At 41.8% G+C, this 23,178-nt stretch overlaps 1 protein-coding gene across 1 annotated transcript in view; it reads right to left on the bottom strand.

The window, feature by feature from the left end:
• Positions 1–18,222, bottom strand: part of SLC35F1 (solute carrier family 35 member F1) — a 400,690-nt gene extending 382,468 nt beyond the window's left edge. The window contains exon 1 of the mRNA XM_010353243.2: positions 17,495–18,222. Coding sequence (XP_010351545.1) covers positions 17,495–17,670 — 176 coding nt within the window. The 5' untranslated portion in view covers positions 17,671–18,222. The remainder of the gene's footprint in view (positions 1–17,494) is intronic.
• Positions 18,223–23,178: the final 4,956 nt, after the last annotated feature.

Here is a 23,178-nt window from a genome sequence, read left to right as displayed (position 1 = left end):
AAGAAATGAAAAGGCCCTGAACGGTATTCAAAGGTCATCAGTCTCAGGTCAGAGTAAAAGAGGTGTATATTAGTTAGGGATGCTTTCAGCTGCAAGTTAAACCCCAACTAAACCTGGTTTAAAGAGAATATTAATTGTCCCACATAATGACACTCTAGTCAAGCTTCAAGCATGTAGCACTGCAATCAGTTGCTAAATAACATCTCCAAGGACCTAGCTAGTTTCCTTCTGTCCACTCTGTTGTCCTTAGCATTAGTAACGTCCTACTGCTGGTTTCCTTCATGGTCATAAAGTGGCTACTGTTAGCAGCTGGTAGCAGAATGGCTTTATCAAATTCAGCAAGAGAAAGAGACAGCTCCTCCCCCATCTAAATGCAAGTCCTTTATCTTCAATCTGGTTGTACCAACCTGGGACCTTTGCCCACCCCAAGACCAACAACAATCTCCATGCCCTAGACTCCAGACAAATACCATAAACTAATTGGCTTAGATTAAATATCTGAGGTAAAATGGATATACTAGATGAAAAAAACCAATGCAAGACTCTGGGGAACAAAATCTCAAATGTCAACGATAGAAGGGAGAGAACACACTTATTTCCATGTGACACAATTACGTTTTTCTCTTTCTGAGGTGGCTTCTGAAGATGTCACATGTAAATACTCTATATTCCTTTTGAATGTGTGGTTGAATTTCTTCTTGCTGACGCTAGCTTCTCTTCAAGTTAATCATCTTCTGCAGACATGCTTATGTTGAGTCAGCATTTAACATTTAGAGGCTTATTGCTTACAGCAGCTATAGAAACTGCTTCACCTACCCCTGCACTGAGGCAATACAAATGATATCAAAAATGTAAGCCAAATAACTTCATTATTATTTTTTATGTAGGCAGATCCTTGATAATATTATAAAGCAAGTTTCTATCACTTCACACTGGATAAAACACCCTGCTTTAGTGAGGCAACATATACTAGAGAGAGGAAAAGAAAGCTTGTCACAGTAAACAACCTTCTGGCATTGCCCTGCTCCTCAAGGTGTTACATTTGTGTTTTCTGGAGCAGGAATTTAAAAGCCAACTATGTTAACTGACACTTTAAATATATATATACACATATGTATATATACACATATATGGAATAGAATGGAAATTGACATACATATATACACATACATATATGTGTACGTATATACATATATGTATATATACACATACACATTACATATACACATGTGTGTATACATATATACACACACATGTATGTGTATATATGTACACACGTGTATGTTATGTGTATGTGTATATACATGTATATGTATGTACACATATGTATTTGTATATATGTATGTCAATTTCCATTCTAGTCCATATATGTGTATATATACATATATGTGTGCATATATGTATGTGTATATATGTATGTCAATTTCCATTCTATTCCTATATGTGTATATATACATATATGTGTGTGTATATGTATGTGTGTGTGTGTATATACACATATGTATGTCAAATTCCATTCTATTCCAGTACAGAAAACCTGTCAAGTTAAACCGAGCCCGCTTTTGCAAGGTTATCCCAATATACTGAGGTATCTAATAATTCCTTCTTTGGAGCTTAGCTTTAGCACACAAGACGTTTAACTTCTAAACTCTCTGCATGGGCTGTCTGCCTCTAGGCCACAAGCACATACAGAATGAGTGCTGAAATGGCTGGGCTGTAATTTTATTCTGAGGTGCCAGCACATTAAGAAGAAAGGCTATACATATGCTTTAGAAATAAACTTCATCTGATTTGTCAGAAGGACTTTAGGCTGTATTGTCAGTATAATCATGGATTTTAAGAGTCAGCAGGGATTTAGAAACCATGTATTTCAGATCACTTGTCAAAATTTGCATAGCTCTTGCACAGATATATTCTCAAACATTTATTGACCAGTGTGCCTCTGAAAATCTGGTGAAATGATGTTTGATTCCATTGGTGGAGGGTCCTGAACATATTTCAAAGATAGCAAAGATGATCTCGAAGCTCTCCATGCTTAGGTGTTCCTCTCCGCTAGCTCAAAATTGTTTCCAACTCTCTAGTGATACAATCTGCTCCCCTATAAAACTCCAACTTCATGGTCATAAAGTGGCTGCTGGTAACACAGAAAGATGCTTAGGGATGCTTTCAGCTGCAAGTTAAACAAATCCCAACTAAACTTGGCTCAAAGAGGATATTAATTATCCCACATAATGAAAGTCCGGTGATATGGCAAGTTCTAAGCATGTAGCACTGCAGTCAGACCTGTCCTAATGTCCAATGTCCCATGTTCTAAAGATGCCTTCAAGTAATGCTCCCATCCTTCTCTGTGACTGATTTCAGCTCTTAAAGGGAAAGCAATCAAGTTGATTACTAAAATAATAACTGATTAACTAAATTAAAATATACTTAACGATGTAGCAAAATTGCACTTGTACTCCATGAATATATACAAATAAAAATACATGTATACTTGAGATCAGGGACCTAACCTTATACTTGTTTGCATCTGCTAACCACATTTAGGACTATGCTGTCCTTAAAGCAACATGCAAATGATATAAATCTAATTTTGTTTAATTTTCCCAGGGTGATGTATATAAAGAAGAAATTTAATGCAGATTATCTAACTGGTAGAACTTGTTTAGGAACATATTTATGAATGACAATAAGACAATGTTGTTCTCCCTTCTCCTTGCTTACTTTGAGCTGGAACTACCTAACTACCATACAACTCTCTTAGCTGTTTTTCCCCAGCCTACCCTAAGCACACCACTAATTGACTAAACAAGTGTTATCTCCTCCAACCACTCTTGGTAGTGGAATATATCAGGCAATGGAAATTTCTTTTAGAAAAAAAGTATTTTGTAGAGTCTGGCCTTTACATGCTTGCTCAAGAGCAACTAAAAAGGAAGAGAATCCTTGGATCTTAAATCCAATGAACAGCTTTCTAGCTGTGACAATAAAGATGACAATTTGGCAAAGAAATCTTTTTTTGTTGTTGTCTTAATTCACCAAGCCAAGGCCTAACCAATTGCAAGTCCAGTACACCAGTTTACTCTACCTACATACCCATTTACATTTTTTCATAATCACTATTTTCTTTGACAATTGATATCCAAAATGAACAATCTCACACCCATTGCTACAAATGCATTAAAATGGTGTTTTTCTTCTGTCATTGTGGAAGGCATGTTTTCAGGTTGCAATTAACTTTGGGGCCAGGGAAGTAATAATTAGGGTCTCTTTGCCTTGGACACAAATGAGTTCATTTATCAGCCTAAGAGTTGCAAATGATCAATTTTCTAAAACCAGTGCAAGCAAGCACCTCATTGCCTATACTTCTTTAGGCTTGAAAGCACCCAGCTTTCACTAAGGAAGGTCAGTCCAAAAGGCATGTATCCCATTAGGGGCAGGAAATAGATGGGAAGCAACAAGGAGAAATTTTTTATATAAAACAGAAGAATTTTGCCTGAAAGGCACTACATCCACCAAACTGTTAGAACAGGTAAAAAAGAGTAAAATCTGAAATCCAAGCCACAGTACTTATTGTCACCTGGAACTGAAGTGCTATAACGAAGCCATATATGGCTCAGGAACATGGGGGGACACCCCTTATGGGGTGACTGTTCTACAGGTGCATTCACACTTCCAAATATAGCTAGCTCATGGGTAATTCTACAATGAATGCTTCTATTTTTCTTAGGTGGTATCAATTCAGTGTGACTCTAAAACAGAAATGAAGCACTTTAAAAATGAATCATTCTTCTTGAACTACCTCTTGAGCTCTTCCTCCCAAAAAACATGGTAAAAAAAAAAGTTGGGGGGCTATCATCAATTAAGTGGAAGACTATCCTCTACCTATCCATCTAAGTGTGTGTGTGTGTGTGTCAAAGAGAAATAAAGCAAGGCACAAAGGGGGTTCAGATAGACAAAGACTCATTACAAATAATATTTCATATACATTATTTGAGAAATAACATATACAACATATTATATACGTTATATTTAAATATTTATATATCCCCCACGAATATTCAGAAGGGAAATATAGGACACAAAAGGTCAAGATATCATGGATCGATGATCTTCATCTGTCTATTTTATCTGGGAACTTATATTTCCAGAGACAGTTATGACCCCAAACTTTATAATGCAATCTAGAGGCAGCATTTAAGGGTGGCTGAAGGGGCTCCAGTTACCCAGTCTTTTCATTAGCAGATGGATCAGTACGAGTAAACATACTCTTTGTAAATCCTGCGCTGTGTTCTTGATACGCAAACACAACTTCAAGACAACCCCCTGACCCAGCTGCCACTCAATGGGTGCTCTAACTCCTCCCACCTAGCAATCTTGGAGCTATCTCTGAATGAAATAACCAGAACATGAATTTCATTCCACCACTCACTGGGAGGTAGTCGTTTTTGTTTGGTTGGTTGTGACGTTTCAGACTTTCTCCGCAAGTAGTTAAAAACTGACTTGCACTAGTTCCAAGGACAGTTTATCTCCTGTTGGATGGGCTTGAAGGCCATTCGCCAAGCTTGGCAGTTGTAGAGGAAAAACGGTTAATTTCGCGAAGCTGCAAAGGTCCTTTCCAGCTCTGACTCCACACACCCCGCGAAACACTTGCCCCCGTCCCGTCCTCTGTCGTCTGAGCGCCCCTCCCCCGCCTCCTGGCGCCCTCTTTTCCAGTCACCACCCAGCCCCGAGGCTCGCGCACGCCCTCCCTGTCCACCCATGTTCCGAGGGTCTACGGGGCTATCTGTGGAGGGCAGGGCCCCTGTCTAAGAGCGCAGTGTTTCTCCGGCCTGCAGCAGGATCCAGATAGGGACAGAGACTCCAGCCAGCCCCAGTAACCGGGCATCACAAAGAGCTCCACTGAGCCCGCTGGCATCTGGGCTTCCCCTCATTAGCACATTAAAGCGGCTCTGTCCCTTCCCTCTGAGCCGCTCTGTCCATCCCGCTGCCTGCCTCTGTGGAGCCTTTTAGGCCCACGCTCATTTTGTAATCTCCCCAGTTCAAGAGGCACTAACCCTTTCCTGAAGCCTGTCAAACTCTCTTTCAGGAACCACAGGTACCGCGGAGCTCCTGGACTGAGAGGCACAATTAGACAGCAGAACATATGCCAGTGCTGAAATCGCCTTCCCAAGAGGAGGCTTGCTATATACTTCCATAAACACATATATTTATACTTTTATTAAATATATATACATTGATACTTTCTATTATATATATTTATACTTTATATGCACATATATATAAACAAACACAAACACATTGAAGTAAACAGCCTAGTGCCCTAGTTCATAGATCGGTGGGTTTCACTTCAGACCCTGACTGACAAGGCTCACGACAAAAACGACAGGGGCAGAGTAAGCACTGTGCATCAAAGTCACTGCGAGCCGAGGAAGCCAGTCAGCATTTATCACAGGCCGGATGACAGCGCAAAGCCGCGAAAACCCAGGCTCTGCTTTTAATTTTGTGACCAGGATAACAATTACACGGCACTTGGCAGCTTTCCAAGCCCTCTCCCAGATGTTACTGCATGTAAAAATCCCAAACATCCAATGGGAAATGAAAAACTAGGATTATTTTAACCCGTTTACAAATGAGAGAATTGAAACCCCCAAAAGTTAAGTTGTTTTCCTGAAACAAAACATACGACACAGGCTAAAGGGGACACTATCACTCCAGTGGCCCAGGCACAAAACCTGGAAGTGATTGCTAAGTCACATCTCATCGCCAGGTGTCATGGCTCATGGCTGTAATTCCAATACTCTGGGAGTCCAAGGTCGGAACATCACGTGAACCCAGTTCAAGACCAGCCTAGGGAACACAGCAAGACCAACATCTCTACCAAAAAAAATTAAAAATTAGCCCAGCATGGTGGTGTACACCCGTAGTCTTACCTACTCGGGAGGCTGAGGCAGGAAGATCACTTGAGCCCGGGAGTTTGAGGCTGCAGTGAGCTATGATCGCACCACTGCACTCCAGCCTGGGTGATGGTGTGAAACTTTGTCTCTTAAAAAAAAATATTTTAAAATTATCTTAATTCCCTCTTCTCTCTCTCTCTCTCACACCCCACTCCCCAATGCAGTCAGGACCCAAATCCTACTGAGTCCCCTCAAATATGCACTGCCCCACTATCCTCACTTACATGATGATGGTTCTGGCTTCTTGGGCACAGATCTGAGTTCATCGTTTCCAAGGCGGCAGATTCTAAACAGCAGTAGCTTCTTTCTGCCCATCACACTGAATCCCCACCACAAATGTCAAATTTACGCATAACACTTCTTTAGTATATATCCTTTCTTACTCTTCAAAATGACTGTTTCCCACTTCTCTTTGTACAACCATCCTACACACCTCCCCCACCAACTAGCATCTTCGTTCATTATTGATAGCCTTGCCTCAGAGTTCACAGAGAAAGGTAAGCCACCAGAGAGGAACTGCCTATTATTCCCACCACAAAATCATGGCATCTACCAAATTATCTTCATTTACGCCCCCCATTCTCAGCGTCTCCTCTGTACTATGGACAGTGTCCTGGTCCTCTCAAAGACTAGCTCCTCCCCACCATGCTTTGAATTCTACCATCTGAGCCTCCTCAAGGTTTCCTCCTTCCTTCATCCCACTCCTTCCTGCGATTTTTCCCTCTCCACTACATCATTCTCATCAGCACACAGACCTGTTGTATTATCTCTTCCATTAAAAGACTTTCCCTACACTCTATGCCTTGTTAGGACAACATTTCTCAAGTCATATTCTGAACACCTCCACCTCACATTCCCTCCCAAACCATTCCATCCACGTTTCCATCTGCACCACTCCTCCGACCTTGTGGTTGTCACAGCCCCAGGGTTCCCTGCGTTGCCAAACCACTGGTCATTTCTCTGCCCTTTCCTCAATTACTCTCAGCACAGTGGACTGCTTATTGCCTCCTTCTGGAAATGCCTTCTTCTCTTGGCTTCTGGACACCATACTCTCCTGGTTTCCTTCCTACTTCAGATCCTGCCTTCTCCAGTTCCTTTGCTGAGTCCTTCCTCCGTGTTTGACTCGAGGGTTAGTGTGCCCCTCATATTGCTCTTGGTACCCCTCTTTCCCTCTATCTACATATGCATCCAGGACTTATGATCCTCAAATCCAAATTCCAAGCTCTGACTTCTCCCCAGAATTCCACACTCCAGCTTTCTTCTGACCTTTCCACTATACATCTCTAACTTTACTTGCCAAAATAAACTCTTTAATTCCTACCAACAAACATGTTCCTCTCCCAGTCTTTCTCACCTTAGAAAATGGCACCATCACTCACCCAACTGCTCAAGTCCAAAAAACTGGAAATGTTTCTTTATTCCTCTCCCTTAGCTGCCCCATCAAATCACTCATCCAGTCCTGTATACTCCACCTCCCAGTGCAAACCACTCCAGATTACAACCACTTGTCTCCACTTCTGTTGCTACAGGCCAGCCAGCTTCCAACATCTCTTTCATCCAGTAGCTATGTACTTCTCCCGCAATCCGTTCTCCAACAGCAGCCAGAGTGGTCTTTTCAAAACATTAGCCAGACAACTCCTCTGCTTAACATCTTCCACTTGCTCCCCAGCCCATTTAGAACTGATACCTGCCTCCCTCTCTGATCTCCTCATTTACGCTCTCCTGTTTCCTGCTCTCCAGCCTCCCTTTCTTTCACATCATTATGCAGGCTTGTTTCATCTTAGCATCTCTGCCTGGAATGACCTTCCCCCAGAACCTCCAATGGCCATTTCCTTTTGGCCATTCTAATCTTAGCTTCAGTGTCATCAGAAGAGAGAGAGGGGACTGACCAGCCAAATTAAAGTACTCCCTCTTCCCTCTCTGTCACATCACCCCACTTTGATTCTCTGCATATTATTTGCCACCGTTGGATACCTTTTTCATGCTTTTATTGCCTGCCTCTCTTGTAGAACGTAGTCTCCATGAGAGTGGAGGTCTTTTCTGTTTTGTTTCCCAAAGTATCCCTAACAGCTAGATTGTGCCTCTCACCTGACTCGGTAATTCTTTGTTAAATGGCTGAGGGGCTCCTGGTCTGTGCTCCTCAGAGCTTGAGATGAAGCTGTATCAGTGATCTGGCCACTCATGTTGGGACCCCAGGCAACCCTGACCCACCTTCCTGTCACCCAAACACAGAATGTGACCTCCTTAACTGTGTGATCTCTGAAAAGTCGTACTCCCCACTTACTGCCCATTCTACAGACCTGGGCTGCTGCCCTGTACTCCTCACTTCTAAATAGTTTCCCTGCTTCACATTCCAGGGCATCCCTTTAAGGCAAGGTGCCCCAGCTGAAGACCAGGCCATTTTGCTGGGGCCTTGATACTTAATGTAACTACTGTCAGCCTTACTCTACTGCTTCCACATCATCACCTTATAGGTACAGATTTTCAGCGTCATGACTAGTACCAACCTGATGCCCCCACAATGAGGAACACCCCCCACCACCACCACCAATCCATGATTAGATGCACTCCCAGAATCCAAATTCACTCTTACTTCCACTTGGATATCTGGCTGGCACCAGTGCTTTTCAAACATTCTATCATAAAATATCCATGTTTTTAACAATTCATTGAAGACAAAACTTTTATGAAATACAATAAAAATCAATTACGAGAAAAAAATGAAATGAAAAAAACAAAAAACGAAATACAAGACCTAATTCTTTAATATTAGGACAAAAAAAAAAACATAAAAGTGCTCTGTCAAACTGCTATAGCTATTTCTAAATGCTTACTTCCAATTTCTGTTCTCATCACAGTCTGGCCTCACAGTCTGCAGTCCGGCAGGAGTCCATAGCCCACAGTCTGAATAGCTGGCTGCTGTCCTCCCAGTAGCCTCTAGCTCACTCAGCACCCTAGGCCCTGGAGAGCAGATCTCTGTCCTGTAGTGGCTTTCAATAACCTTTCAACAAACAAGTATTAAATACCCACTATTTGACAAGCACTGCTGAGTGCCTTCTCAAAAATAATCAAATCTTCTTTTACCTGACCTGGTCCAGATTCTGTTCAAAGCAGAGCACTTCCCTCTCCATCCTGGCTGCCCCCACCCCACTCAGACTCACCTTTCTTCCCCTCTAAATGACTGCAGTAGCCTCCTAACTGATCCCCAAACTCTGGTCCTTTCCTTCTCCTTTGTCCTATAGATATTCCCCCAGAGTATCGTATTTGGGCACCTCTCTGATCATGTCATTTCTCTACTCAATAACCTAAAATAACCTAGTAAGTCTAACTGCTTATTAGAGCATCTAAGGCTTTCCATTATCTGATCTCATCCTACAATCTAGCCTTAATTCCCTTTTCTTCCCTTTATATTGACGCATCCTACAATATTGTCAAACTAGACACTTAATTCTCCTCCAATCTCTTACTTCCATGAATGGCTCATCCTGTCTCACCTCCCCCTCCCTGTACATACTCCTTTCCTGCCCATCTTTCATTGCCAAGGACAAACGCCATCCCTGATCCCTCCTGACCTTTCTCCAGCCTAGCATGGTCTCTCCTTCCTCTGTGGTTTTATAAAAGCACTTAGCTATATCACCACATAAATTTGTTTCCTTATCTAGAAAGGGAAGAAAAGACTAATCTTTGTTATTAAAAGAATAACATACAATATAATGTTTTATAATATAAAGTATATGCCTTATAAGGTAAAATTTGAGAACCTGAGTCATTGTCTAAATGCTAACTTTAACTCAAACATCTCAAACACTCTCATTAGGCTGTATCAAATTATATATAAAAATCCAGTCCCTCCACCAACTCCTTGTTATGCTCTTGCATATTTTAAATCTCTCCGTCTGCAATGCACAAACATGTCCCCAAGCCCCACAAGGTTGCCTATGCACTGTCAGCACATTAATATTTTCAGAAAATTCTATTTTCTTGAGTTATATGGCAAGGACCTTCATAGGTTCACCCTGAACAGAAGAATGGGATTCAAATCTGTTCTCCTTTTCCTTCTAGCATTCTGAGGCTGGATGAACATTAATAGCTGTTTCTTTTTTAAAAACATTTAAGCCCTAAGTGAAACAAACTCAATGGTATTCATCAAAAAAGGTCTGCTTCTTGAATCTATGTAGACGTTGAGTAATTTTATCATGTTTCAGTCTTCTACCTGGGCAGTTTTCCTAAAAGTGAAACAACTAATTTATGGGGATTTTTTGTCAGATCAGCTTGAAAACATCCTTTTTGAAACTATATCATTTTGAGAGGTATATGTTATCTTTATTTCTATTTTATTTAAATTGCCCCCTTGATGGGTTATATTGAAAGGGTAATAACAGAAACTCCACCAATGGCACCCAGAGGCCATACCAGCCATTGTGATCCAGCAGTGCCCAACATATAATAGTCACTCAATAAACACTCATTGAATAAAATTCTCCCTGGATGAATGAATCAATGAATGAGAGAAGGAGATCTATCTTACAGGATAGATCAGAGTACTTTGTGCTTTCTCAGAGTCAGGTATGATCACAAATTGTAGCCCTGTCACTCTAAATCTGTATATAATTAGTATGATTTGGTTTTACAAATCTATTCAATGTTTGTTCAGTTATAGTAGGTTTCTCTAATTATTTTTTTAAAATGGAACGTATTAGGAATTGGTGGCTTATAATCTCGGAACTTGCAAAACTATATTTAAGGGCTTATTTTTTAATCCTCAGAGAGTCACATAGTAAATATTCTTGAGACAAAGTTTAGAATTTAAATTCAATAGAAACTCTCAATGTCCAAGTGTCCTACTTGGACATTGATTTTATGTAGGCTTGCTTCAAACTCTTCTGTGTATATCCTTAATGCTCTTTGGTTTATATTTCAAAAGGGTTTCAGAAATTTGAAAATAAATCTGAAGAAAATAAATCTAAATATAAGTTGGAAATCAGTTCATTCTAAATCAAATGAATGGATGAGTCAGAATATATACACATATATATATGTGTGTATATATATATGCAGATAGATAGATAGACAGACAGACAGACAGACAGACAGACAGACAGATAGATAGATAGATAGATAGATAGATAGATAGATAGATAGATAGAATTTTTTTGTTTTTGTTTTTTGGGGGATTTTTTTGAGATGAAGTTTCACTCTGTTACCCAGGCTGGAATGCAGTGGCATGATCTCGGCTCACTGCAACATCTGCCTCCTGGGTTCAAGTGGTTCTCGTGCCTCAGCCTCCCAAGTAGCTGGGACTAGAGGTGCACGCCACCATGCCCAGATAATTTTTGTATTTTTAGTAGAGATGGGGTTTTGCCATGTTGGCCAGGTTGGTCTCAAACTCCTGACCTCAGGTGACTCTCCCACCTTGGCCTCCCAAATGCTGAGATTACAGTTGTGAGCCACCGCCCCTGGCTGAAAAAATGTTTTTAAAACTTAAATTATAATATAATTCAAAAAAATATACTCATGTTGCCACTAACTGAGTTGCCACTAACATTTTTCTAAGAAAATACTTCCTAAAGAATATTTATTGTTACTATTTTCTTTGACATTTCTTGTGTAATTTCTTCTTAACTATTGTACATTCAAGGAGTCCCTGTATAATTCCAAAGTGTCAGAACAAGGTTAATACGGATTGCATATTGAACAGCTCATTTACATGATTCCAATATCTCGACATTTGGAAGCATTTATTTAGGCATTATATGTAACAATTCAGATTATGAATTACAACGTTCATTCTAAATAGTGATACACATGTCAAGTTTCCCAGTTAGATTTTGAGGTTTTGGCCCAAGAATAACGTTTCGTCACATGTGTGTCTTCTATAAGAGGGCTCAGCACACAGTTACTGCTTACGAATAAATGAATATAGATCTGTATATGTTCATGTTACCATTAAGAAATATGTCCAATATTCATAGGGTTTTTTCCATATATCTACTGAAGTCTGACTTCCCAAGTATACCTCTTGAGAAGCATAATCAAGAATTAATGTGTTTGAACAATGTACAGTGAATACTCACTGGCCTGAACACAAATGAACAAGCAAGCTAAACTAAAATCTGGTGATGGTACTTCCACATGCTGCATATTATTTTTACGAGAAATGGCAACTAAATAACAAAACATCTCTTGCATTAAGTAACTTCAGAGCTATAGGAGCTATATGGGCAGCAGCTCAGTTGCCCATACCTTCTACATCTATAGATGTGTACAGTGAAAACAGACATCGATTAGGATGCCCCTAAGATACTGACAGATTTTGAGAAAGTAAAAGTTCAAAGAAAAATCACACAAAGACAAGAATATTTTAATACACGTTACTTACCTGAAAATGCATCATCTTTATCTGAGGTAATACAAATATTCCTTTAATGTGAACATGAGTTTCCCCAAGCACTGGCCATAAATACAAGTATACTGGGATAATCTTTTATTTTTATAATTTTGTCCTTTTAGTTAAAAATAAATGCATCCTTCAGACATCCTTTATTTACTATTAATCATGGAAACGTCTATTTTTAATCACACCACCCAGTTCCACTTGGAATATTTTGTAGCAGTCAACCTCATTACTAGCTGATCTTCCTCTTTTCATTTTGACATGTGTTAGAAGGAGCAGCTTGAGGAAGAGTTTCACCATTAATTTCCTAACAAAAGCCTTCTCACTTGATAAGAAAGGATCATCTAAATTATATGTTTCCACCAACTGTATGGAATACCTAGAGTTCAGTCATATCCATTGGTTCATGATGTTCTGTCCACCTTACTTAATGACTCAGAAAGGCTATGTCCACATATTGTCCCATTTTCCATGGTAAGTTTCCATGGTAAGTGTCCCACTTGGACATTGATTTTATGTAGGCTTGCTTCAAACTCTTCTGTGTATATCCTTAATGCTCTTTGGTTTATATCTCAAAAAGGTTTCAGAAATTTGAAAATAAATCTGAAGAAAATAAATCTAAATATAAGTTGGAAATCAGTTCATTCTAAATCAAATGAATGGATGAGTCAGAATCAGTAGTGATTCCATTCTAATGATTAAACATTCCCACCATAAGACTCAAAGAGGCAGAAACCCCTTTATAATTTAAGACAACCCACTGTATGTCTTAATGGGAAGAAAGTGTATCAAAACTAGAAATTCACAGATATTTCTGCTAACAACTGAAAATAATACTCGTGTGGGAAAAGATAAATAAAAGCACACATATGCAAAACACAAAACAAGCTATCACTCATTTCTCAAAAACATTTCATTAAGAAATCATTTAGAGTAGAAAATCTTCAGGCACTTTAATATGTAGGTCAGTAGCTACTCAAAATCTACCTGATCAGCAATTTCTTTGAGAGGGTCATCAACTGTTGCCCTTGAAGTATTTTCTTTTTGTCATTTTCTGCTTGCCTGTGGCAGGGTAATATATACTATACCATGCTAAGAAATAAGGGAAGGCCAGGCACAGTGGCTCATGCCTGCAATTCCAGCACTTTGGAAGGCCAAGGTGGGAGTGTGACTTGAGGCCTGGAGTTTGAGGCCAGCCTGGGAAACAGAACGAGACCTTGTTTCTACTAAAAATTTAAAAATTAAAAAAAAAAAAAAAAAAGCCAGGCATGGTGGTGTGCACCTGTATTCCCAGCTACTTGGGAGGCTGAGGTGGGAGAATCGCTTGAGCCCAGGAAGTCAAGGCTGCAATAAGTTGTGATCATGCCATTGCAGTCCAGCCTGGACAACAGACCAAGATCCTGCCAGAAGGAGTGAAGGAAGGAAGGGAGGGAGGGAAGGAGGAAGGAAGGAAGGAAGGAAGGAAGGAAGGAAGGAAGGAAGGAAGGAAGGAAGGAAGGGAGGGAGGGAGGGAGGGAGGGAGGGAGGGAGGGAGGGAGGGAGGGAGGGAGGGAGGGAGGGAGGGAAGGGGGACGGAGGGAGGGAAAGGGGGAGGGAGGGAGGGAGGGAGAGGGAGGGAGGGAGGGAGGGGAGAAATTTGAAGAAGACTTTGCTATATTTTTTCCTTGTTTGAATCAATACATTGATTGTTTCACAACTTTGAATATTAAAAGAGTAGTAATTATTCCAGCATTTAAATTGTCTAATATTTCTTGCATCCCTTTGCCAAAACAATTTTGAGTATACCAGGGGAAAAAAATGTGACATTCCATTAATTATTTTAAAAAATTATCTAGTGCCTCCTCTTTCACCAAGTCTTGAATATAATTACACTTTAATCTAACTGTTTCACAGAAAGGGAGTAGTCAACCAATGAGATGCCCCAATTGTTGTGCACAAAATGCAGCAATCCAGCTTGACAAGCCTTTCGAATAAGGGGAGAGGCTATGGAGTATACTAAGGAAATAAAATGATGCAGAATAATGTAAGGCAGATTTTATTAAGATAACACTATATTTCATTCTAAGCTTCTTGAGAGCAAGAAGTACCTTTAATTAATTATTGATGAGCAATTCTCTCTCTAACTCTCCCTGGGTAGACAGGATATAGATAACATATGTGTTTGCAATTCTTCCTCTGGGTTGTCAGATAGCTGTTCCTGTAGACTGTGACCAATGGCAGGCAATTCGCCAGGCTTGCCTTGCTCACAGTCTAATATTTCTCATCCCATTGCACCATTCTGTGTCTCAGCGTTACCCTTCTGGCCCAGTGGGACGCTAAGAGCTGACAGTGGTACAGCCCCCATTTCAGTCACTGAAGAGACTAGCCCTACCAGCCCACAGCAAGAGAATGCTGCTAACCATATATTTGCATGTCAAAAGTTGGAGAGATATTTTTTATATTGGCTCCTAGCTTCCCGATTTGGAACCACTTTCTGCTAAGAGCTCAGTTGCTGCATGCCAAGGGTAGAGGAAAGAAGACAAATGAAGACAATGAGTGGACAGGGCAATGTGGGTGAAGTATTCAGGAAGGAGGAAGAGGAAAAGAAGAAAGCAAAAAAGGAGAAAGTAACCAGATCGTGAGTTCTTAGAAAACTGACAAAAGATGCTTATGATTAGGCCCAGTGGGCCTGCCTGACATCCATTACTGACTGAGTCCAACACATCATGAGGGTTCAAACCAGACGGGAGCCACATCCAAGCACTCTGCAGAATCTCAAAAATTCACTCTCCCTCATACTCTTTACCACCTAGAGTCTAATCACTCTGTAGCCACTATTAAGGCTTTCATTGACATAATTATGGCACAAAAGCAAAGCCCATCAGCATGCTAAATAAATTATGCCATTGAGATTTTAAAACTTGCTAAGATTTTTCAGTCTCCTTACTAAAAATGTTATTTCTTGAAACAAATAGTTTCTTCTTATCCTTTAAGGATAAGGAAAAGCCAGCTATTCAATACAAAATATTATATTGAAAATTCTAAATAACTTTGAAAGATAAATAAATAAATAAATAATTGCTTTAGCTTAAGTCTAAAGGCTACAACCTTAGGGTTCCATTCATGGTTGTATACCTGAGATGAAATGCCGTCAACACAACGTAAGTGTAAGTTCCTTCTGTATACACTGGGACTAGTACAACTCATGTCACAGATCGCTGAAGGTTTAATGAAACACAAGGTTCTACCCATAATGTAGCACGACTTCAACTTCATTTGCCTATGTTTATCCCACAGACTTAACTTAGAAAACAAAAATGAGTTGAATACATTAATTCATGTAGATCTTTATACTTTTCCAAGTCTTTTCTTCAGCATTATTTAATTCTCAAAATCATGGTAGAGAAGTAATACAAGTACTGTATTATTAAACATAATTTACAATGAAGAAACCAAAACCAAGTAGATAAATGGCTCTGCTGCAAACCACTTGTCTAGCTACTGGCCAAGGTATGATGACAACATACCCCTCACTCCTACCTCAGTGATCTTGTTTTTCTGAGCTCTATGATTCATTACATATCAAGAAATAACCTACATGGAATCAACAGTAACTTATAATTGAGCAAAGAGAAACTGAACAAAATATTACATCAGTATTTTCTGGTTTGATGAGAAAAAATAGTAATTAAAAATATATTGTGCTTAAAAATTTAAACAGCCAATGACAAGGTATTTGCAATTCAAAAAAAAAAAAACCCACAGGTATTCATTAAAAAAACACAAAACCCACATAATATGTACTGAGCCAGCGTCTTCTTGATTTATTGTACTTTATCTTTTGGAAGGTGGTATTCTCAGCTACAAATCAAAGACTTAGTTCTATTACCAACTCATGTCTCCCGTCAGAGTGAATTTCTTCTTGTTTGATAATAAATGGAAATCTACAGAAGTACCCACAAATAAACTAACACACGCATTAATCCTTCACCAGGGATTCTTGAATGGTTCGGGATTTGATATGACTAAATTAAACTATACTCCCCAAATAAGGATATTTCTCAAGATTCTATTTCTGTACATAGTTTGTACTCCCACCAGAGCTTTGAGACCCAGACAGTTCGGTGTGAATTCGTTGGGAATCTCTGCTACCCAACACAGTGCCACACAGAAACCTGTATGAACAGAGTGACTGGAAGAGTTACCCCTACAGATGCATCGAAAGGCACCCATGCACCCAAATAAAAAAAACACAAAAAACATTCCCTATAGAATTTTTTTAATGTGTCAGCTCGTCAACCATCTCAAGTTATTTGAGTAGAAAAAGTCCCTTTCACATTACAGATGAGTCAGAGGTGCCCGAGGTACCCCCATTTTCACGCCAACCCAGGTCCTCATCCTAAAACGTCCTGGTCCTGAATCCACTACGCAGATTCCAGCACTGGAGGCGCCAGAGATCGGCACCCGCCCCCTTCGGCTTGGGTGCTTCGGAATAACTGGGCGCCGTCGGCTCACACACTACCTGCAATGTTTTGCACTTTGCCTGGGTCTGTTCCAGGCCTCTAGCCCTCTCTTCGCTGCTCCCAGCCAGGAAGAGTCCGAGGGGCGACTGGAGCGTCAGGCTGGAGAAGTGGGTTCCCTCCGCCTGCTAGGCTGTCACGGCGACCCTATCCCCGCCCTGCAAGGGGTCGAATCCGCCCGGCGGGGCGGGGCGGGGGACAGCACGAGGCCCGGGACTTCCACGCCATCTCCGCAGCCCTGCGCCTCCCTCCTCCGCCCTGGCTGGGTCCCCGTGTCCCCTCGACCACCCAGCGCAAAGCTTCCCCCTCTCGCCGGGGTGCAAGAGAGAAAGGGAAGTGAGGCGGCACGCGTGTGGAGGGTGTGAGTGCGGATACACATACAGGGAGACTAGGTACGAAATACCCCGCCTCTCACCGAACTCCCTCCTCGGACCAGCGGCAGCTCCGCCACTCCAGGGCTCCCTGCGCCGGGACAAAGCTGCCGCGGCCTCTCCACGACCGCGAAGCGCGTCGTCGCCGGATCTCCTCAGTCTCCCCCGGCCGCAACCCCGTCCCAAAGGACCCGTGGGCCGCCTGAGGGATGGAGGGGACCCGAAGCCGGGCGCCCGCAGCCCCTGCCCCCCGCGCCCTCGCCCGGCGCCGCCGCTCACCTGTTCAGCACTTTGCGGATCCTCTGGCGCACGCCAGCCCGGGAGGAGGCGGATAGGCTCCCGCCGCCGCCGCCGCTGCCCTCGGCCGGCAGGTTCTCGATGGTGGTCACCACATGGTTCGGCGGGGCTGGCGGCGGCGGCTGCAGCTGCTGCTGCGGCTGCTCAGGGGGGATCATCGCGGTGGAGGCTGAGGCGCGGCGGCGATCAGAACGCAGCCGGGCGCATCGTGCGCCGGCTCCGGGCCCGGGAACGCGCAGAGGACCCGGCCGGGCGGCCGCGGCCCGGGAGGCGGTGCTGCCTGCGAAGCGGTGAGGCGGAAGGCACCCGAGGCTACGGCCGCCGCCGCCCAGCCCGCCACTCACTCCTCTCCAGTCGCAGTGCGCGAACCCTCGCGCCGGTGCCGCCGCCGCCCGCCCCGGCTCTTCCCGAGCCGCGTCCCCAAGTCCTGGCCCGCCCCGCGAAGTGTCTGCGAAGGGTGTCGCGCGGGGGCGCGAAGCTGCCGGTCGGCTCGGGGGAAGGAGTCCCGGTTTCGCCTTGTTTGCTCGTGCCCAGGTCTCCTCGGGGCGCACGGCGGCAGTTGCGCTGGCGCCGCCTCAGCCTGTACCCCGCTCTCTCGGAAAGCTGCCGTCTGTGTCTCACGGAGTGAGAGACCGAGAGTGAACCCGGAGAGCCGGGCGGGGGCGCCGCGGCGGCGGCGGCGGCGGCGGCGGCAGCAGAGCGGGGCGCGGGCGGGGGACTTACTCGCTCTCCTCTCGCCAGAGGGCGCTGCCGAGGTGCCTTGTTGCCCCCGACCCTCTACTACCCCGTCCACAGAGGCCCACGGTCTAGGTTGTGGTGATTGTTTTGGTTTGGGTGCTTTTTAGGGGGACAAGGGGGCTGGGAATAGATCCTCCCTGTGGAGTTGGCGGGGATTCCTCTTTTCTGCCCAAGCGCCGCGGAATCCAGCACCACAGCCTGGGACAGCGGCAGGACGCCGAGACAGGTGCCGACCCTGGATTAGAAATCCAAACCGAAAATCTTAGATGTTGCTCCTACTACACTCGCCATAATTGGCCTGGAGGAAATGGGAGGAAAAACTACTCACAAAGAATCAATTCTGGAAACTGGAAAAAGCGTATCAGACCAACTCAAAACGTCTCCGTTTGAGGCAATGTAGTGCTGTGAAAGGAACGTAGGCAGATTTGAGTTTCAGTGGCACATCTGAAACTTATCCGCAGAGAGACTCTAAGCAATTAAATTCTGAGGCATTCGCCTCTGTGCAGCGAGACTACGCGTGTCTTTCTCCCAGGGGAGTTGTAAGACTTAAATGAGGTAAACCACCCAGCAGGGGAGCCTAACAGCTCCTTTAAATAGTCCCCCAACTCCAAAAGGGAAAGTCCTGTGTATCTGCCGCAGAAATCTTGGACCATATTTCTACCAAAGGAAACTGACTCTCTGTCCCGGGCATTCTTATACCAATTGATCCAGATCCCAATTAATAACCTACTCTTAAAAGAGAGATACTTTTCAAATTTTCCTTTATTTAGACCGTTTAGGTAGGGATCTTGCCTTGAAAAATGATATGCATTTTTTTAAATTTTTCGCTTCAGTGCGGTATGAGGAATTGAGTAAGTTTAACAGGTAAGTTTGTTCACACAAAGGCATGCTGATACCACTACTGAATCCAAATGCTCTGAAACCAGAAAATTAAAAATACCAGTGATAGGATTTGCCACTGAGAGAGGGAACTGGGGAGAAAATAACACTCAAAAAAGGAATGGACTATGTCCTTTGGACAGACGAGAAAAGGAATATGGAAGGATATAAATAAGATGGGATTCTCTGTTCAGTTAACAAGGTCCCATTCCTTTAACAAAATTCGTTGTCTTTTATTAATTATCAAAAATATGAGAAAACGGGTATTTGTAAAATCTCTTCAATCTATATTTCAATTCTGTAAAACCTACTTGCTACCTGAAATATCCCTGAGGTTTCTTTTTACAGAAATTAACCCTAATTGGAACATTTTCCCTTTTATAATTGAAATGTCATCCTATTCTTTCTCAACAACCTTTCATTCTCTGATTTTTCCACCGCAGCTTTGCACAGGACACTCTGAAAAATTATTACAAACAGGACCAAGGCTTGTAGCCTCATGGGCATTAAAATTCCAATAGTGGCAATAAATTTGCCCTTAGTGGACCCACCAAATGTAGCGGACATGAATAAAACGCACTTCAGCTGAACCTGGCAGCGAATCGTGGTAGAAGTCTCTCTCTATTAAAACAACATCTATGGTAATTTCAGGTGTCTGCCTTGAATAACTGGTTGCTTCAGTGCCCTCTTCCTTCACATTTGGCTTGCCTCCCTTTGAATGTTTTTGGCACGTCACGACTGAGTGCTGTGTCTGCACTTCAATGTCTGCATTTGCATCTGGTCATTTCTCTAGAGGGACTATTGAATCCAAATGCTCTAAATCTCCTCTGCGTCAGGAAGGGAGAAAACCAAGATGAGAGAAGAAGAAGATAAGAGATGTAAAATTTCAATCCTGTCGGTAAGACCTCAATGCAGACTCAAGCCTTATGCATTTGTTACTCCATTTCTGGGGGGATACAGCATCAGATCCCTTCTTATCCTCTGATTCTGTACCCCATGCTCATTTCTTAGGAAGTAGCTAACCACACCAAGTGTGGTGATGTGTGCCAGCTACTCTTAATGCTAAGACAGGAGAATGGCTTGAGCCCAGGAGGTGGAGGCCAGCCTGGGCAACATAGCAAGACACCATCTCTAAAAGAAAAAAATATTTAAGTAGCTAGATAACATTTGTGAAGTAAGTAAACAGGAGTCAAAGGTCCAAGTGTCATAATGGTGTGTCTGACATGGAATTAAACATAAAAGATGTAGAAAAGGCTTGTTACCCCTTTTCCTGCTTCAAGACGTTTGTCCATCCCTGGCGGCAAAATCAGTCCTCCACGAGCTCTGACCAGAAGGAAAGGAGATGAAGGCAATAGGCTAAGGAGCTGTATGTAGTTTTCAGTGGTGGCGTGTGGGTTCCAGGGACAAGCCTACTTCTCAGTTTACCTCCTCTTTGTCAGTTGTGGTTAGTGGTATGATGCTATTGCAGAATTTCCATGCCACAAAAGATTCTGCTTCTCTTACCATTATATCACCCGAATTTCTCTTCAGACATAGACTAGTCTGTTGAATTCCTTAAGGAAGCAGAAGTTGGCTATCAGCTGTACCTTCTTTAGTGTTTCTCATTTTGAAGACATTTCCACTGATGTGGGGAAAAGTGGAATTTGGCCTGTGTCAGAGTCACCAGGCACTGACTAATCTGTTTAGCATAGACTGCACCTGTGCACGTTATGAAAAAAAAGCTTCACAGTCATGCACCAGAGGTAACTGATGATCCTCCCCCAATTGCTGAACAACTATCTGGAATTGCTTGTGCTGCTGCAAATGACCAGTGACCATATGCTTTCCCCATATCATTCTCTTAATCTTTTTCTTTATCTCCTAAGACTGAATCTTCTCAACATGTAGTACTGAATCTATGGCCTCTAGAATGATAGAGCTTTGTGGTTTTGATTCACATAATAGAACTTGACTGGGAGAGAAGGTCAGGCAAAACTGGTGAAAAATTTGTGAAGGGGGAAATGGCAGAGGAGTAGAATGGGTAAGTCAATTTACATCCAAGAAATGGATACAATAATTGGCATGTTAAAGCACAGAACTTCAGTGAACAATCATCAGTTAAGATAGTCTGTAAATGGTATTAGTGGATATGAAAATATGCACAGAGCAGGGAAAAAGACACTAGGCAACAGATATCAAAGGCTGTGCAAACATTCTCCACCATGTTTCTGTTTATGTAATTTTTTTGTTTTGCATTTTGGAAACGTATTCCTTTGGGGTAAACCCAGAATACTGTTCGTAGGTATATAATTGACCTTTTTTGCTAAGAGAGATGGAAGATTAGAGATTAGTGCTGTTACTTGTGGATAAGGGCTAATTTTGCAGAGTCAGACTACATGTTGATTAGTTTAAAATTTCTAAGTATTATTTGCAGAGTATTCCATGTCCAAAAGCCTGGTTTGATATGTCTTTGTCATGGTGACATGGTAAGTCTCCGTTGACAGGAAGTTTGCCACATTCAGTGAAGGAATTATTCAGTAGTATCCATTTCCTCTAAATGAGTAGGATTATCTTAATATCCTAAGATATTAGGAAAAAATTCTATAGATGATGATATCTCAGAAGCACTTACTATTTTACATACAATCAGTTATCAAATATCTGAATAAGGGAGAAAGATCCTTATACAAACATCAGTTATTTCAGCCAGTGACTTCAATATTCTCTCCTTCTAAATATTTTAATACATAAAATACTGATGGAAAATTGTGGGTAAAATTGTAATGACTCTTGTGTGGAATTTATACACTGAGTTATTAGTGGCTTGGTAGGTGGAACTCAGAGTCCAAGTAATCTCAGCTCCAATTCCAGCTCTATTAACAAACTGGGTTAATTTTAGGCAATTATCTCAGATTTTCTGAGAATGGGGATAAGATATATACCTTTCAGAACACATAAACACTAGAAATTATATATATAATTTTATATATTATAGTACATAAAAATATATATAGTTTCTAATATTTGTAGTTTTATAAATATATAAAATATACAATTACAGCTATATGATTTTATAATATATAAAATTTCTAATGTTTATAATTTTATAAACATAAAACATGATTATATTATTTTATGTGTATTATATAAAATCATGTTTATAATTTCTTATATACATATATATATATATAGCAACAGAGAGAATATCTGGCATAGAAGCTATTTTTAAAAACTAATTGATCTGGACATGGTCATGATAGAGTGGCTGTTATTGGAATTAACTTTCCCATATAAACAATTCTAAAAGCTGGATAAAATATTGGACAGGAGTCAATATAAGACTATGATTCTTTGGGGAACAGAAACACATAAGAAATGAAGCACATTAGATGAGCTCCATGTTCATCCCAGCTTTCTCCCTATGGGCATTTTCCAGATGACAGTGTAGATAAACAGTGCCCAGAGTGGCAATCTCACTGGGTAAAAGAGACAGAGATGGGAATTCAGACCTGCAAAGGCAACTGGAGTTTGGTGGGCAGAGTTCCAAAAAGGACGGACCTAAAAGAAAGAGCTTAAAAACACTAAGTGAAAATTCCCCTCAGAGCCAACTTTTATGCTATATATGTGCAGCAAAGAGTCTGGGATATCAAGCAAAGAAAGCTGCTCAGAAGCTAGAGGGCTGAAAAGAGATTTCAGAGGCAGCATAGTGCTGAAAGGAATATAGATTGGCATTCAGGTACAGTGATTGTAGAGAGTACTTGGTGAGTCCCCAGACTTTTTGTAGAGACTCTTAAAAAGGCCATACCCTAAGTGTAAGAACCATGTAATAAGGGCTATGCCCTAAGACTAAAGACAAAACCAAATCTCAACATGATAAAGGTGATCCACTGACGAAGTGATTGCCTTCCAGATTAAAACTTAATGCTCTTTTGAGAAAGATGCCATCATCCCAAATCTCTATACTGTAAATTGACAATATCAAGCAATTCATCAGAAATTACTGCAGATGCAAAGAAGCAGGGAAACGGTAACAGATAATCTGTAGTATAGATGTTTTCTGTAAAAGGCTA

The sequence above is a fragment of the Rhinopithecus roxellana genome, chromosome 4, assembly GCF_007565055.1.
Source record: "Rhinopithecus roxellana isolate Shanxi Qingling chromosome 4, ASM756505v1, whole genome shotgun sequence".
Taxonomy (NCBI): domain Eukaryota; kingdom Metazoa; phylum Chordata; class Mammalia; order Primates; family Cercopithecidae; genus Rhinopithecus; species Rhinopithecus roxellana.
This window is presented reverse-complemented; position numbering and strand designations above follow the sequence as displayed.